Below are 16463 nucleotides of genomic sequence, written 5' to 3'. Positions count from 1 at the left end.
ATATACAGTAGAACCTCGATAAGATAAAGTCCAAGGGAAACACAAAATATTTTATGTTATAGAGGTTTTAAGTTATCAAGGTTCTATGTCAGGTAAAGGTTAATATAGAGGTATGTACATGTTTCTATGTACCCTTCCTCCCATTTTTACTTGAATGTATCAGAAGGATGGAAAATTAAATATGTAATCATATTTATTCACATTACTTACATTACATAAAAATAAAACAACAACTAAAGGTTTAGTCTACTTAAAAAATCTGTGATTTTCTTTTGTTGTAAAAAATTCACTGTTTCTAAATCGATTTGATTTTCAATGACAAATAGAGAGGAGAATACATTAACACATTAACTTATGATGCAAGTAAGTCGTTGTCACAAAGCTAACCGCCGCAAAGCTTTGAAGAATTTAGATAAAGCAAACAATAGGTAATGTATTGTTTACGTTAACAATACATTAGTAAACACGTGTAAGCAATAAATACCGAAACCATTTGTTTTGACACTCTTATAAAATGACTCATTCACAAACAATTTTATGTTATAGAGGTTGTGGAAACATTTCTTTTAGTTACTGAGGGCCTATACAGAGATTATTTATTTACGTTATAGAGGTTGCGTATTTTAAGTTATAGAGGTTTTGGGCTCTGATGGGAAGGGAACATAGTATTTTTTGAAGTAACAGAGGTTTTTATGTTACCGAGGTTTACGTTATCGAGGTTCTACTGTATAAATGAAAATTTTATAATAATATAAAATCCTATAAGCTTGAGTGTATACGTATAAGTGCGTTTTAATTGTCAGTCTTGTTTTCAAACAAAATTTTTCATATTTTAATGACATCAGTAACTTATAATATTATGTTTCTATCTATTATAATGTATTTTAAGGGTGATATACAAAGAAAAGTCTATATTAAATAAAGTATAAATTCATATTTATTCAATGTTATATCATACAAAATCTTAGGAATAAAAAATTGTTCAAGTATTGTAACAATTATATTTACTGTTATTAAAAACGTTAGGTAAAGCATTATTTCCATAAAATTGGTAGGTTAACGAAGTAAATTCATGTTTCAGTTTTGTTTCCAATTACACTGTGTTCCCTGCTCAAGTTTCCCGTACGAAAATGTAATGTAACAACAAAACTACATTACCAATATTTAATTTACTTTACGTATAGTTGCTAAGGCTGCCGCGTCAGCATCCTTATTGATTGATATTTCTTCAGCGAGTACTCAGGTGAGTTTTTCGTTAATTGTTACTGGTAAATCATTTCGTTAAATAAGCTTACTAACGATTTCAAGCTAAAGTAGTATTTCTTTGCCTACCTTCTATCAGGCGTTAATTTGTGACTGAGTTGTATAATATGTAAAATAAGATTTTTTTGAAGTTATACTTCTTTTGGCGCGTTAGGGAAAAACGATGAGAGTATTTACAATGCGCGCGCACACCGTCACACAAAATCGACACCCGCACACCGTTACAAAATACCGACACCCTGAAGATAGCATAGTCCAGTTGAAAATGTCCAGTTCTTTAATTATGTAATAATATTTTTTTTGTGATATTTAAATAAACTGTATTTAACTAGATAATGCGTTATAATAAAACTTTCAATGTATTAAATACCTTTGTTCTATTGTTAGTGTAGTTTTTTTTACAAAAGTAGAATAAGGCGAAAGAAAAAAAAATTAAAATATTATGCCAAAGAAGTTTAAATTCTAACGCGTGTACATGAGTACACACACATTTTTTTTTATAGCGATGATTCAATGGGGGAACGAGTATGTTAATCATTGGTACTTGTATTAACTGCATGTATTTCAGCAGTCCATTGGTAGGCACATTTTGATTCATTATGATCTACAGTTTGCAAATAGCCTGAGCTGGCATCCGGTATGGCATTCAGTTCTCTGTATGCAGTTTCAAGAATATCCGGTGATAATGTTAAACTACGCGATAGAATCCAAGCTGTCACTGAAATAGGTAAAATTAAAAAACTATTAAACTAAAAAGTTAGTAAACTATTAGATTAAAATTATCTATACTATAATATATAATAGAAAACGTAAGCTATCTAAGAAGAATTTCGTTTACTATTGTCTTTTATTGACATAACTTTTATACATAGAAAAACACTTTTTTACCGGATTGAAGTTATGTATTTTTTTTAGGGGACACCGTGAGTCATTTCTGCCAAAACTCTCCATCTTTTAGTCGATACCAACTCCGGGGAAATAAATACAGATAATACAACTTATTCTACAGCTGTGATACTTTTTGACATTCAACACCTTTTGTCTTCAGTCACCGTGACCACGCACGCTGTAAAGCACGCGAAACGTCGGTTAAAATTATGTAAAATAATTGTAAATTTATATTTAAAAAAAAGACAAATCATCCGGTAAAAAAGTGTTTTTCTAAGAATTTCGTTGTCACTGCATCATTGAAATTCTCTCTATATAAGAAATAGTTTACCCACATCCAATAAGGGATCGTGGCTGACTGGATAGCTTCAATTGACAATACTTACGAATGAGACAATTATATCGTTAGAACAATGTGACAAATGAAGCGCCTACATTATTTTGCGGATGTCATCATAATGTGATTTTTCTTCCGGGCCGAGAAATTCAAAACTAAAATATACTTAAATAATAATTTAATGCTCTCTGGCATTGAGAGTGTCCATGGGCGGCGGTATCACTTAACATCAGGTGAGCCTCCAGCCCGTTTGCCCCCCGTTCTATAAAAAAAAAAAATACTTACTGTATTTCAATTGCAAATTCTCGTTCACTCTGCAGCCGTAAAGCAGAGAGTAATTCGCATAATCTGTTGTTATAACAGACAACGGCACGCCGACTGGGTCTGTAATTATACACAATTCGTTTTCATTGCGAGCGTCAACTTCTCATGTTAGGGCTGTCAATTGTTATATAGGACCTATTAAGCAGTTTAATCGTACTAAAGTTGTTCGGGTTACAGCAAACTGTACTATTATTAAGCTATTGCATAGATTTTATCGCGGGCTTTAAACGCGGTGACCGAATCAAGAAATTCCTTAACGAAAAAAACCTAACACACGATGACGTAATGTAGGTGCGGCCATACGCGATAGAGCGGGACAGAACGCATACTGTATTCACATCTCTCTGACAAGATCGGTGACGTAAGCGCGGCCGGTGCAGCCGGTACGCGTTAGAGTGAGACAGACTATATAGGCGTGTTAATCTGAGTCTGGTAGAGTGGTAGATTGAATTAATATCAAAGAAAATACTGAATGAATAAAAATAAATAAATAAATATAATTGCATAAGTTTATAAAAATTATATGCAATAGCTTTACCGCGGCAGTCCCCGAGTGTCGCACGTTTTTTTTAAATTATAAATAAAATAAAGAGCGAAACGACTCGGAAAAATCTCAAAGGACGAGTGCAGGTGGGCTTTGGAAAAACACTTGCTGTGAAATTGTACCTACTGGCCTAATCTAACTAGTAAATCATTTAAACAAGGAGGGTGTATAGTGTGGCTTTAACTGCAATACAATCATATGCAATATGCGCTGTTGCATATCAGGCGCAGGAGTCAGTAAAACATTATTTCTTCGCAAAAAACTTCGGGTTTTATTATATTTTTTTAAGTGAAACTTCTTTAGGCTTAGGGTGCTTCTTAGGGTAATTTTTTTTGACGGATGAAACGCAATAATAATTATATGTGCAGCGTTTTTGTCGAAGAAAAGGGAGAGAGCGATTGAGACCGATTAAGAGAGTGAGAAGGGCGAATTATAAAATATTTAAATTCTATTTTTAAAATTAACATTTCGTAAAGAGAATTTTTAAAATATTTATATTTTATGCAAAATAATTTATTAAAATCTCAAAAGACGAATTGTAAATTTAAATGCCACGTGTGTTTATTATCGTAGAATTAAATTAAAAATTTCTAATTTTTATTAATTTTGATACTTTTAATATTTTAATGATAATTAAATACATTAAATTCCTAACATAATATCTTCCTTTTCCCTCCCTCTAAGTCACGGAAATCTAAAGTTTTGATTTTTATAAATATGAACAAAATTAGTTTGCCAAAGAAGTTTCACTTCTGACATGTGTACTTTGTACGCACGCACTTTTTTATTTTTTTCTATGTTTAAACTACGTCATTATAAAAGTGTAATATTACGTTACTGGATGACATGTGGTGTCCAGTACAGCGTCAACCCTAGTGTTAAATGCATTAATTAAATGGTGGACATTCACGGAAAAGCAAACAGAATGCGTGATTTCTTTGTATTATTTTAAACACAGATTTAAATTAGTAACAATTATGCTTCATCAAAAACTCTACGCACATAGGTAAAGTAGGAGATAGGAAAATATTATACTTAGAGACTCCTGCATTTCTGTATATTAAAATTGCAAATATAATCTAGTAACATAGTTAAAATACATACATTAAGCATAGACCAACAAAACATACAGTGTACATAGCAGATACAACAACGCCTCTTTCTATAGAAGTAGCACTTACGGTACAAAATATATTTTCGTAAGTCCTACAAGTCGTAGATATTATATAGAACATTTGTCAGTTGTATTTCATGGATTATTTTTCCGACCCAAATATCGGCCAATAGAATTGCACCATTCGACGTCACGTACACGACGACGGTACAACCTACATGGTATTATACTGATAATTTTTTGTGAAGATTTTCTCTGGTCGTTGCTTCAAGAAAAGTATTAAGTAGTTGTTTTATTCATTATGAAATTCTTATTTGTTAACTGTACATTTCGTCTCATGGTGCAATCTTGTGGTATTATAAGTGAAAAATCTACATTGTATGCTATTTTGAATTTAGAACTTGACTAGACTTCTGCATACAACTTTTAAAAATGGAATAATAAATTCAATATTTAAATAATCACTTGAGAAGACCATTGAACTCATTAAAATGTATCAAAGACAAAGTTTATTTTCTATATCAAAATATAAGTCGATTATCAGATGGAACATTAAACATTAAAATCTACAACTTACTTTGAACTTAGAACTCGACTAGACTTTTGCAATGCAAATTTAAAAATGGAATAATGATTCGATATTCAAATAATCACCTGACGAGATCTTATAAGTGTCTAAACAGATTACCTATATTATTCTTTTCTATTTCAAAGATAGCGTCATCGCCAGAATAATATGTGCTATTAACAGTAACTATGTATTGTATTTTGTCCTTGACATATCCGCTCTGAATCCTGACCCGACGTTCACACAGTTCAAATACTTTGAATGCACAGTGACCATCTTCTTCATACCAAACTGGGTATTGTTCTATGACATACCACTTTCCAAGGAACTAAAAACATATAGAATTCGTATTTTAGTCCCGTAAAAGCTTATCTTTTGGACCTATGGAGCTTAAAATTAATAGCGTATATATAAAACGTTCAGTATGTTTGATTATGAAAATACAGGCACAGAAATATCTCAGGATAAATGGGGATTTCAAATAAGAAATCATATGCTTAATAATTCTGTGGAAGACATGATTTGTATACAATATTGTTAGCGGGACCTGTAGCTATTGGCCTTGAGTGTACCATAATAAGAAAGGTTTCTTCTTGTAGCAAAACTTTATGTTTGTCCTCCGGAATAAAACCTGAAACCTCCTGATGTACAGTCGAACTATGGCAGTTTGAGATGAAATTTAGAAATAATAAGTACTTACTTTATCAATTTGGAAATAATCCATAGTGGTGATATTCGAACAATTTCCGAACTGAAGGATTTGTGACTGAACAATTTTGAACAAAAATAAAATAACAATGTTTTTGTACATTTCTCACGACGTTTGAGATGTATTGTTGATAACAGTATCTTATTTCATATTGAGACTTTAGAGATTACCGACACTGATAAAGATCCAGTAATCTTTATCCCATACGTCACTAGATGGCGTTTTGTATGTCAATAACTTTTTAAATAACACTGAACTCATACATATATTAAGTACAATTTATAAGGAAGTTACTAGAACCACCGCCCGTGTGCACCTGTAGCTCCAAAACACTCGTGCCTGCTGAATTATAAAAAATAAAATAAATTTAAGAAATGTATTAAAGAAAAGCTGTGTAAAAAGGCTTACTATAAAGTTAACGATTATTTAGTTGATAAAAGGGCCTGGGACTAGTGCTAGACAGGCTGCTTCTATTAATTTGCGATATTTGTTTTAAAATAAGTGTTGTTTGATGATTTGCTATTTTAAAAGAGTACCGAGAGTTTTTTACGCCGGCTTTTTGTCTCGGCCTACACTCTCTGTCTTCTTTGCCGATGAGTAGGGATGTCTACCGATTCAGATTTAATGATGTGGAATAAGTGATACCTGTATCTTATATTCTATAATAAACATATTTTATTTTTTTATCTAAAAAAAAGCATTTCGGAAAACATATTATTGTTTTCCAGGAAATCGAACTCGTTACACACCATGTGCCCAGCAAGATAAGCTACTAAGATGTCCAATCAACCAAGAAAAACAAGTCGAAGGTTTTGCGCGCGGAAATACGTTAAAATAAATTGAAGGTAGTTAGTATCTCAGTTCATTATAGATAGTTCCACGAAGATGATCTGTATTTTATTGTTGTTCTTTGTTTGCGTTAACAGTTTGAATCAAAATGTTACCTGTCCATATATTACTCCTAGGGAAGTAGATTTAAAAGAGGTGAGTTATTTGATGCATGTATAACATTAGAATATTGTGATTTGTTTATTAAATATTATAAATTGTCTATTATATTTTTATCTTCTGTGCTTATGTTAATTGCGCACATAGAGAGAGAAATTTTGATCTCTCTTAATCCACTGAACCCAGTGATTTTTTTTTAGTGAGCGTTAGAAACCCTAACGCACGACCTCAAGTCTGTGAACACCACCCTTAACACTTCTAACAACATAGCAGTGTTAAGGGTGGTGTCCTAGAGGTCGTAGGTTTGAACCCCGGCTGAGCACCAACAGACTTTCTATGTACGCAATTTACTTTAAACTCGAACAGCTGTATTAACCACCAGCTATAAAATGCTAACAGATGTTCGGATGTTTCATACATTAATACAATACACGCAATACAATTACTTTTGCCAGAAGATCTAATCATCCCTGATAATACTTACAAACGACACACAAATATTTTTCATATGTCTTGGAAAAAGAATATAAAGCAAAGATTTTAAGAAAGTTTTAATATAACAATAATATCTTATATCAAATACTTGTGTAAGAGCTGAAGCTTACAGTCATTTTGTAACAATAAAAACTATGGCAATGATGAGTGGATTTAGATTGACCAGCGCTGTGGAACAGTCTGCTCTCAGCATAATGCTGAGCCAGGGCCAATTACAACAACAACACACACGCATTACACAAATACTTAAAACGTACCTTGTTCTTTAAAAGAAATAATATTGATAATCTTTCATTTTTTTATATTTTTTTGGTTATTATTATTGTGTCTTTTGTTAGGATTAAATGCTATGTCTATGTATATAATTTCTCGTCAGTTTTATCAAGTACGTTCTACGCCCTCTTGAGATCTGGTAGTAGCCATCACTTATACCTATATGAATAACTTTGAGTTATTCTGATTTCATTTGACGTTACAGTTAGATGGAAAATGGCACATAGCAGCAGTTGCAACAGATTTAGAAATAGAAGGAGAATGCGCGACCATCCTCTTTAATCATAAAAGCAACAACACGACGGACGTGTCAATCAGTTGGATTGTAAACAACTCAGTTAGCTTCTACAATGGGTCTGTGGCTTTGACTGTAGATGACAGCGGTGGTGACTTGTTGCTAGTAACCTACACGGGTAAGCTAGGCACGAATACGACATTATAAAACGTGATCTAAAGATAAGCTTGTTGCTATGGTTACAATTTTTACGTATATCGTGGTAACAAACGGTACGGTGTACGTTTTAAAAAGCCTGCTAAAGTCGTAAAAATTCGACTTCAGCAAAGTATGATTGAGAGATTTGTAATAGAGCGTGAGCGTACACTTTGTTGTAGTGCGATCAAATTAGACATAAAATTAATGGTCAAGTTACTAATAAGTTACAAGTGTCGAGTTACTGTAGCCGTCAAACAGTATAACATATATAAAATAGACACAAATAGGTATTTACACTTGTCTTAAGTGATTGATTATGTTTATATGTGCATATCATGTATAATGTTACTCTTAGAATCGCGGTATCTCAGGAATGGTAACTATTAGGAAAAAAATCGTAAATACCATTTTTGTAGAGAATTTTATCTAGTGATCTACAACTTTGGCGTGATACTTTTTTTGATAAAACTTACCGTTTTCGAGAACAATTCAAAAAGCCTCAAATTTTGACCTTTGATCGAAAAAGCACACATAGGATCGATGTGTATTTTTAAAACTTTATTTGTAATGGTAAAACTCTCCACCAATTTTTGGGTCTCCGGGAATTTTCGTTACATCAAATGTCTATTGTACAAGTATCGCACATAGTCTCAGTAGAGGTTTGAAACCGAAGCTAAATTCTTTATTACAGGATATGAAACTGTTGAGCGTAAAATATTTGTGTGAAATGAAAAAACCATCATGCTATAGTGAAGAAATATTTTTAACGTCACCATATATTTTTTCGTAATAGGAGGCAAATGCCGATGCTGTTAAGCTGCTTGTAGATCATGTATATGATATCCTTACGCACGCCGCACTTCAAAGATTTGTGTGTTGTATTTTATCTATAATAGACCAGTGCAGATAATTTTTGAAACCAAAAAAAATTACAGTAGGATGAAACCCATTAGAAAAGCAGGGGAATATGATCAAAATGAAAGGAAAAATAAATTACGGTCGATCTGAGGTCGGGAAGGGGTCGGGGGGGGAGTTTTAAGGGTAAAAAACGGGTTATCTCGATTTCCGGCAAAACTAAAAGTCCTATCGAAGAAAGTTGAATGGCAAAGTTGTAGGTAATAAAAAGATCTAAAACTTTTGTATTCACACATTTTTCACATAACCTCAAAATTTATGTGAAAAATTCAAAAAACCAAGTTTTTGGTTTTTAATTTTTATCTTTTACAAATTTCTTTTTTTTTTAACGAAATTTGGTGAAAACTTACCTTATTATGTCCCAAACATACTGTAATTTATTTGATTAAAAATGTTTATTTTTTCACCTTATTTTGAATTAATATCGAAAAAACACCCTAATTTTCAATCGAAAATTCTGACGTCAAAATTTCAGCTTTTTTCAAAAAGTTGGTGTGCTTTCAGTTCGTTGAAATCTCTAATTTCCTATGGTAAAAAAATATATATATATAACCATAGTAAATCTTCTCAGAAAATGCAAAACATCGTATGCAGTAACGCCCAGACCCGTCATACCCTTCCCTACTTCTCTATGAAATACGAAAATTTTAGCCCATCTAAAGGCTAAAAATTTTTTTTAGGTCACTCAGGTATATACAAGTTATCTTAAAATAGTAATAAATAGGCATCTAATTATAATTTAAAGAAGATTCATAGAGAAGTAGGGAAGGGTATGACGGGTCTGGGCGTTACTGCATACGATTTTTTGCATTTTCTGAAAATATTTACTATGGTTATCTATATATATTTTTTTACCATAGGAAAGTAGAGATTTCAACGAACTGAAAGCACACCAACTTTTTGAAAAAAGCTGAAATTTTGACGTCAGAATTTTCGATTGAAAATTAGGGTGTTTTTTCGATATTAATTCAAAATAAGGTGAAAAAATAAATATTTTTAATCAAATAAATTACAGTATATTTGGCACATAATAAGGTAAGTTTTCACCAAATTTCGTTAAAAAAAAAAGAAATTTGTAAAAGATAAAAATTAAAAACCAAAAACTTGGTTTTTTGAATTTTTCACATAAATTTTGAGGTTATGTGAAAAATGTGTGAATACAAAAGTTTTAGATCTTTTTATTACCTACAACTTTGCTATTCAACTTTCTTCGATAGGACTTTTAGTTTTGCCGGAAATCGAGATAAACCGTTTTTTACCCTTAAAACTCCCCCCCCCGACCCCTTCCCGACCTCAGATCGACCGTAATTTATTTTTCCTTTAATTTTGATCATATTCCCCTGCTTTTCTAATGGGTTTCATCCTACTGTAATTTTTTTCACTTTTTATTTATTTTGAAGGCTATCTGCACTGGTCTATAAAGTCAAAGGAAACTTAATAAATAATGTATTACTAAGCGATATTGAATCATCAGTTTATTTTAAACTCAGAGACAATTTTCAACCGCGAAAAAAATTCTCGGTAATTTATATTAATAAAATTACAAAATTCCACCCACGTCTCCTTAAAAATTTAAGAAATTCTGAAGGCTAATCTTATCAATAAGTCAACAGGATTATATAACACAAAAGTCCCATAAAAGCTTAATTGTTTATTATTATCTTGGCAAATATGACCGTCTTTTTATTACAAATTTGTATACGCTTATTTGAGTTTACTCACGTGTAAGCAATTATTGTAATTTATTTAATATGTAAAATATGCATTATAATTTTCAGATCAGAAATCAGAAACGTATTCAATATTGGATGTAAATTACGAGCACTATGCGGTAATATTTGCATGTTACAACAATTCAGATGGAAACAGCAGTACTTGTAAGTATATACTTCGTTTTTTATGATAATAATATGTACTTTTTTTAGCTCATTATTTAAATACATGTCGCAGTACAAAAGAATAGAAAGATTCTTACTTATACGACAATTATAGTGTTTACGATGTAGTAAATTCTTTCTATTGCTACATATATAGATAAAAAATAGATATCAGTAACGCTACAATATTGTTTAGGTCTGGGCCTCAGATATATGTATCTATTTCATGATCACTTATCAATCTAATAGGCAAGTAGGTTATCAGTATCCTGTGCCTGAGATACGCCATCGACTTTTTGGGTCTAAGTCAAGCCGTTTTCCTTTCGATGTTTTCCTTCACCGTTCGAGCGAATGTTAATGCGCACATAGACAGAAAGTCCATTGATGCACAAACGGGAATAGAATCTACGACCTCAGGTATTAGAGTCGCACGCTGAAGCCACTAGACCAACACTGCTCATGCTATACTGCGAACTTGAATCGGCAAATAAATCGTAAAATAAAAATTCACGGGTGGAAATTTACTGACATTCCACATTCACAAATTTTCTAACAAGTTGAGATGGGTTCTTAATAATACGTTGATTTTGTTGTCCTTTAATTTATGTTGATTACCTAATTTTTATACTTCAAATAAATAAATTACCGATGGTTTCTTTACACAATATAAGATTTTTAACTATAGAAAATCTTTCTGGTCGATTCGGCCTACAAAATTCTTTTTTACAAAAACCTTACTTAATAGACCTGAAAATCGACTTTCCTAATGAACCTAAGCCGGAAAAATCATTTCCTCAATGAATACAATGCACGGGGTATCGAACCAGTGACCTTTACAATTAATTATACGCTCGGCTGGAGGTCAAGTTCGTTGAGACAGAAAGCGCGTGACTTCATTGTTAAGTTTTTGCTTTGAAATGAAACTAATTAGAAAAAAAATGAAATGAAATAACTTGAATCGGCATTCGTTTTTTTTTATTATTTTCATAATTCATAAATCATTTAATTTATTCGACAACTAACCAAATGCATGTTAAAGAAAGGGCTAATCAAGATTTTTAAATAAATTAGTTCTAATTATAACATTGATATGGCAGTAAGATGAAAAGGCATTGTATTACCCAGTATCAAGTAAGTAATCAACCATATTTGTTTCTGATTATTAAAATTGTTTACAGATGAACTATGGAAACTCACAAGAATGCCCCATGTGAAGAAAATGGATGCAACAAAAATCGACCAAGCGATTGCCAATTACAAGTTGGAGGAAACGCCCTTATTACACTTTAATAATACAGAAGATACGTGCAGAATTAATAGCGGGAGCCTTTTAAGTCCTGCTTCATTGATTCTTACGTCTACAGCTGCTATCACACTGTTTAGGCGGTTATATTAATTTAATTAATAACTAGCTGACACGGCAAACGTTTGTTTTGCCATGTATATTATTTCTAGGAAAAAAAATTTTAGTTCAATAAATATAACTATCTAATAAAATATCTAAAATAAAAAAAAACATAGCGGTTGCTCGTAGAGGGTAGATGAAAATTAAGGGATTTTTGTATGCTGTATCATTACTGTACATATTAAATATTTCTAAAAAATAAAATTTTGGGGTTGACATCCCTTATCCCTAGGGGGTTTGAAAGATACAAGTAGCGGATTTTCTGACTTACTGAATATGCATAAAAAAATTCATTAGAATCGGTCGAGCTGTTTCCCTCCGAAACAATATGGGATTCCTCCCATTGTGACACGATAATTTTATTTATTAGATTATTATTGATTGGCCAACAAGGCTTAAAACTTTAAGAAAACGTCTAAATTGTAGTAAATATGTAATTTTTAGTAGCATTTTAATTTAAAAAAAATCAGTGTGATTGTACTGTTATAACTAATTTACATAGGTACTGTGAAATCTCTTTTCGCCTCGGTGTAAACACAATTTGTAAGAATTTGGAGGAAGGATGTATTGTTCCACCAACCTAAAGGGAGGATCAATCTAACCACTGACTGGCCCGAATACCCCTAGTGTCTAAGGCCGAGAAGTTGTGTTCTTAGTGGTTTCAATAAATTTGTTAGTGCGTTATAGGATATGACGTCAACGAAGTGATTGTAAACTCGGTTTGTAGGTTTCGCTATATATGTTGAGTTGAGCGCGTAAACCTCTCTTTGCTTGATCTCGTCCTTTGCGTGATACTTCGGGCGGAAACATCCGCCCCAACGGGATATGAGCAACTGAGCAAACTACTTTTTTAAAGTAAATCAGTGTTACTTCAATATATGTAGTTTTTCTCGTTCCTTCGATTTAAACATGTGATGAAAAGAGAAAAAACCTCATGAAGAGCTTATTAAAAATTATAACACTATGATTGTAAAACAACAGACGTAAGACAAAATAATAGTAAAAAATGTTTACTTTAGAAACTGCATTGTAGTGATATTTAGTATTTGGTTATAACTGTATATTTTCGGCAGTAATATATAATATTCGTACCTACGGCTCGCTTATCTGCTACTTTTTATGGTCCAACGAATTGACTATCTCGCTCTTACAACTTGATTACTAACATTGATGAAAATATTGATATTCTAGAACAATCTTTCAACTTACCATAACTTTGTTTGTCATGTTCTTAATGAGATTTAAGTTTCCATTTAGTTTTAGTTATTATTACTTTTTGTTTAGTTATTATTGTTTTTATTTTTTAATTTGTGGTTGCTTGTTTATTTTTTTCTCTTGCTAGCTAGCTTATGTTTAATATAATTGATGTGTGTGTGTAAAATTGATGATGTCATATTTTCTTGTATAATTTTAATTTTATGCATACACGTTGTTTCAGGACTTACAATTAAATATAATACGTTCGTGATATAGTGCCAATACCAACTTCGCGAAAATAGATAGCGTTAATATGGCAATATTTGACTCGTAATAAAAAAAACTGTTAAATTAATATGGCAATATTTGACTCGTAATAAAAAAAACTGTTAAACTAATATGGCAATATTTGACTCGTAATAAAAAAAACTGTTAAATTAATATGGCAATATTTGACTCGTAATAAAAAAAACTGTTAAATTAATATGGCAATATTTGACTCGTAATAAAAAAAACTGTTAAATTAATATGGCAATATTTGACTCGTAATAAAAAAAACTGTTAAATTAATATGGCTAATGGCAGTCTCTCGCTGACAACGATTGCTGAATGACGTCGAATTATATAAATAATGTTATTCGGGTGTATAGCTTTTACATAATATTTTATTTAAGTAGAAAAGATGGTTTAAATTATTACATTTAATTAATTATCCAGACTACAAAGTATGTTAGTTTTAAGTATAATAAATATTATTATTAAAGGCTGTATTTTATTTCTTGTTTGTTCTTTAAATTATTTGGATTTTATACAATTTTAGTATAATAATAATTAAGCCCGTTTAATCTTCAATCAGCATAGTTTTTTTTACATTTTATACATTATTTTTATCTGGCTATCCAATATATTCTATATCCTAGCTACCTTCAGTACCATCGATCGGAACCCCGGACTCTGTTTACGGCTTACTTTCTCCATTCGCTTCCTGCTATCGCTTCTATTTCTTCTATCCATCTTTTTTTGGGGCTCTTCTGAAACTAATCTACGACTCCATCCTACAAAGTTACCTATAGAATCAAAAAGCGTACCACATTTAAGCACCTCACGAGTAATCTACCATTGTGTGTCTACCACCAACGTCCATATACTTCGGTATTAATTATAATTATAACTCAGTTGCCTCACTATAAAAACCCTAAAACTATGTACTGAATATAAGTATGGGATAACTGCAGTATGAGACTTTAAGTGGCGGAGACCAACGAGTAGGATCAAAGGTTTAAAGAGCTGAGATTATCTGAAACTATCGAGCAGACTCACTACAATTATAATCTCGAACGTGTACCACCCATGTACCCACTTTCAGAACGTTCACGGGAAAAAGAAATGCAGCCCTGTTTCTTGAAAAACATTCAGTTAAGTTACACTAAGTGCTTCCGTTTAGGTGATCGTTGACTTTTACTGCTGTTTTTACAGACACTTTGAATCTAATTCGCACGCTAAAACCGTCTCTATGCCGACGCACTAAGATCTTGGACGTGGAGTTAGTAGTTTAAAGAGGAGTTGATTACGATAATGCCCGCAGGTGAAACTTGGGAGTCTTGAATGGTTTGTTGGTTGGGTACGAAATAGTTGGAGATTTCGAAACAATGTTGCGAGTTTCTTAACGATTCTTTGAACATTGTTTGTGTTGTGTGGTTTATGCATTGCTATGAATTAAAAAATTGAATCTACTAGTCGCAAAGTCTGTTGCGTCAAGCTCTATCAATAAAGCTACATCAGTGGCGCTACAACCCTTTTAGGTCTGGGCCTCAGATTTCTGTATCTGTTTCATCATCATTTATTAATCTAATCAGCAAGTAGGTGACCAGTCTGTGCCTGACACGCCGTCGACGGTTTCGGTCTAAGGCAAGCCGGGTTCCTCAAGATGTTTTTCTTCACCGGTCGAGCGAATGTTAAATGCGCACACAGAAAGAAAATCCATTGGTGCACAGCCGGTCATCGAACCTACGACTTCAGGAAAGAGACTCACACGCTGAACTCGCCAACACTGCTCTTTAATCTTTAATAATATTAACAAAGCTACTGAAGTTTATAAATATGAAATACTGTTTACAACACAATTATATATTTTTTTAAACACAGTTATGTGCAGGTATTTATAGTATATAATATAACACATTTTATATTATTCACGAGGTATGGAAAGTTCTCCATTATATTTTATGGTGGCTGTACACACTCGGCGAGAGCCTCTCGCCGAGAGTCTCGACCGAGAGGACCGAGAGAAGAGCGCAGCCTGTACACACTCGTTACGTTATTTGTATTTAAAACACCGTTAATAATGGACGTGGAAACCGCTGCTGCTGTTTGTCATCGTCAATATATACACCTTCAGGTACCATTGACGTTTACGACAGTAACGACGAACTGATTTTACCAGGTTCATGGAGGAATGACATTGAAGATATGGGTGCCATCAGACCTTTACAACAAATAGCAAAAAGATCATCACTGAATGCAAATGAAATTAGAGATGAATTTGCAACATATTTCTTAAATAGTTATATAGCATAATTATTAATATAGTTTACATTATAGTGACTTCCATACAACTTAAATTATTTAGGTATACCTTAATAATAATTTTATTTAAGAAAACTATATTTTTGTATAAGCCTGCCAAAGAGACGATTACAGGCAAATGTGCAAATTTTTTATTATTATTAAGGTAAATTCATTGAATGTATACCTAATTATGGTTTATTTAATACTGTATATTGTTCGAAGTCCTAACCTACATACTTATAAAGAATAAAAATAATTGCTTACTTACTTGTGTTTCTGTATTTATAGTTTTTCTACATTGAGTTATATCACTTAAAAAGGAATCCATAAAATCATACGCAAACCATATTGGTTTATAGACAGAGTCAGCTGCAACGCCTGATTGTATAGATGCATTAATCTTTCTTTTATGTCCACGGTACGTAGCCATGAGTGAATCTCGCTTTTTCTTTAGTTCCTCAATTGGGATATCCATCGGCCGGCTTATTCGCTTCCAAGCATCATGTAGAGATTGTTTATTTTTGTGTCCTACATCCTTCGGATTCCATAACAACGATTCCCTTTGGTAACACTCCAAAAACTCTAATTCGCGTTCGTTAGACCAC

General features: G+C 32.3%; 2 protein-coding genes across 2 annotated transcripts; one reads left to right on the top strand and one right to left on the bottom strand.

Annotated features, from left to right (window-relative positions):
- Positions 1-1671: 1671 nt before the first annotated feature.
- Positions 1672-5876, bottom strand: LOC125054547 (lopap-like). Its single transcript, XM_047656511.1, has 4 exons — positions 5739-5876; positions 5159-5366; positions 2774-2872; positions 1672-1981 (listed from the first exon to the last, which is right to left on the bottom strand). The coding sequence occupies exons 1-4, from the start codon at positions 5847-5849 to the stop codon at positions 1794-1796; spliced, it is 606 nt and encodes a 201-aa protein (XP_047512467.1). The 5' UTR covers positions 5850-5876; the 3' UTR covers positions 1672-1793.
- A 596-nt stretch (positions 5877-6472) lies between these two features.
- LOC125054548 lies at positions 6473-12166 on the top strand. Its single transcript, XM_047656513.1, has 4 exons — positions 6473-6731; positions 7669-7876; positions 10590-10688; positions 11867-12166. The coding sequence occupies exons 1-4, from the start codon at positions 6633-6635 to the stop codon at positions 12082-12084; spliced, it is 624 nt and encodes a 207-aa protein (XP_047512469.1). The 5' UTR covers positions 6473-6632; the 3' UTR covers positions 12085-12166.
- The last annotated feature ends 4297 nt before the right edge of the window (positions 12167-16463 follow it).

This window comes from Pieris napi, chromosome 12, assembly GCF_905475465.1.
Source record: "Pieris napi chromosome 12, ilPieNapi1.2, whole genome shotgun sequence".
Lineage (NCBI taxonomy): Eukaryota > Metazoa > Arthropoda > Insecta > Lepidoptera > Pieridae > Pieris > Pieris napi.
Note: the sequence above shows the minus strand (reverse complement) of the source record. Positions and strands in the feature narration are given on the sequence as shown.

Excerpts from the sequence above, each read along its gene's own strand:
- LOC125054548 (XM_047656513.1), top strand. The coding sequence starts at position 6,633 with ATGATCTGTATTTTATTGTTGTTCTTTGTTTGCGTTAACAGTTTGAAT. Across the intron at positions 6,732-7,668 it reads GGGAAGTAGATTTAAAAGAG|TTAGATGGAAAATGGCACAT; the intron begins GTGAGTTATTTG and ends TTGACGTTACAG. Across the intron at positions 7,877-10,589 it reads GTTGCTAGTAACCTACACGG|ATCAGAAATCAGAAACGTAT; the intron begins GTAAGCTAGGCA and ends TATAATTTTCAG.
- LOC125054547 (XM_047656511.1), bottom strand. The coding sequence starts at position 5,849 with ATGTACAAAAACATTGTTATTTTATTTTTGTTCAAAATTGTTCAGTCA. Across the intron at positions 2,873-5,158 it reads AATAGAAAAGAATAATATAG|ACCCAGTCGGCGTGCCGTTG; the intron begins GTAATCTGTTTA and ends GTATAATTACAG. Across the intron at positions 1,982-2,773 it reads GAATTTGCAATTGAAATACA|TGACAGCTTGGATTCTATCG; the intron begins GTAAGTATTTTT and ends TACCTATTTCAG.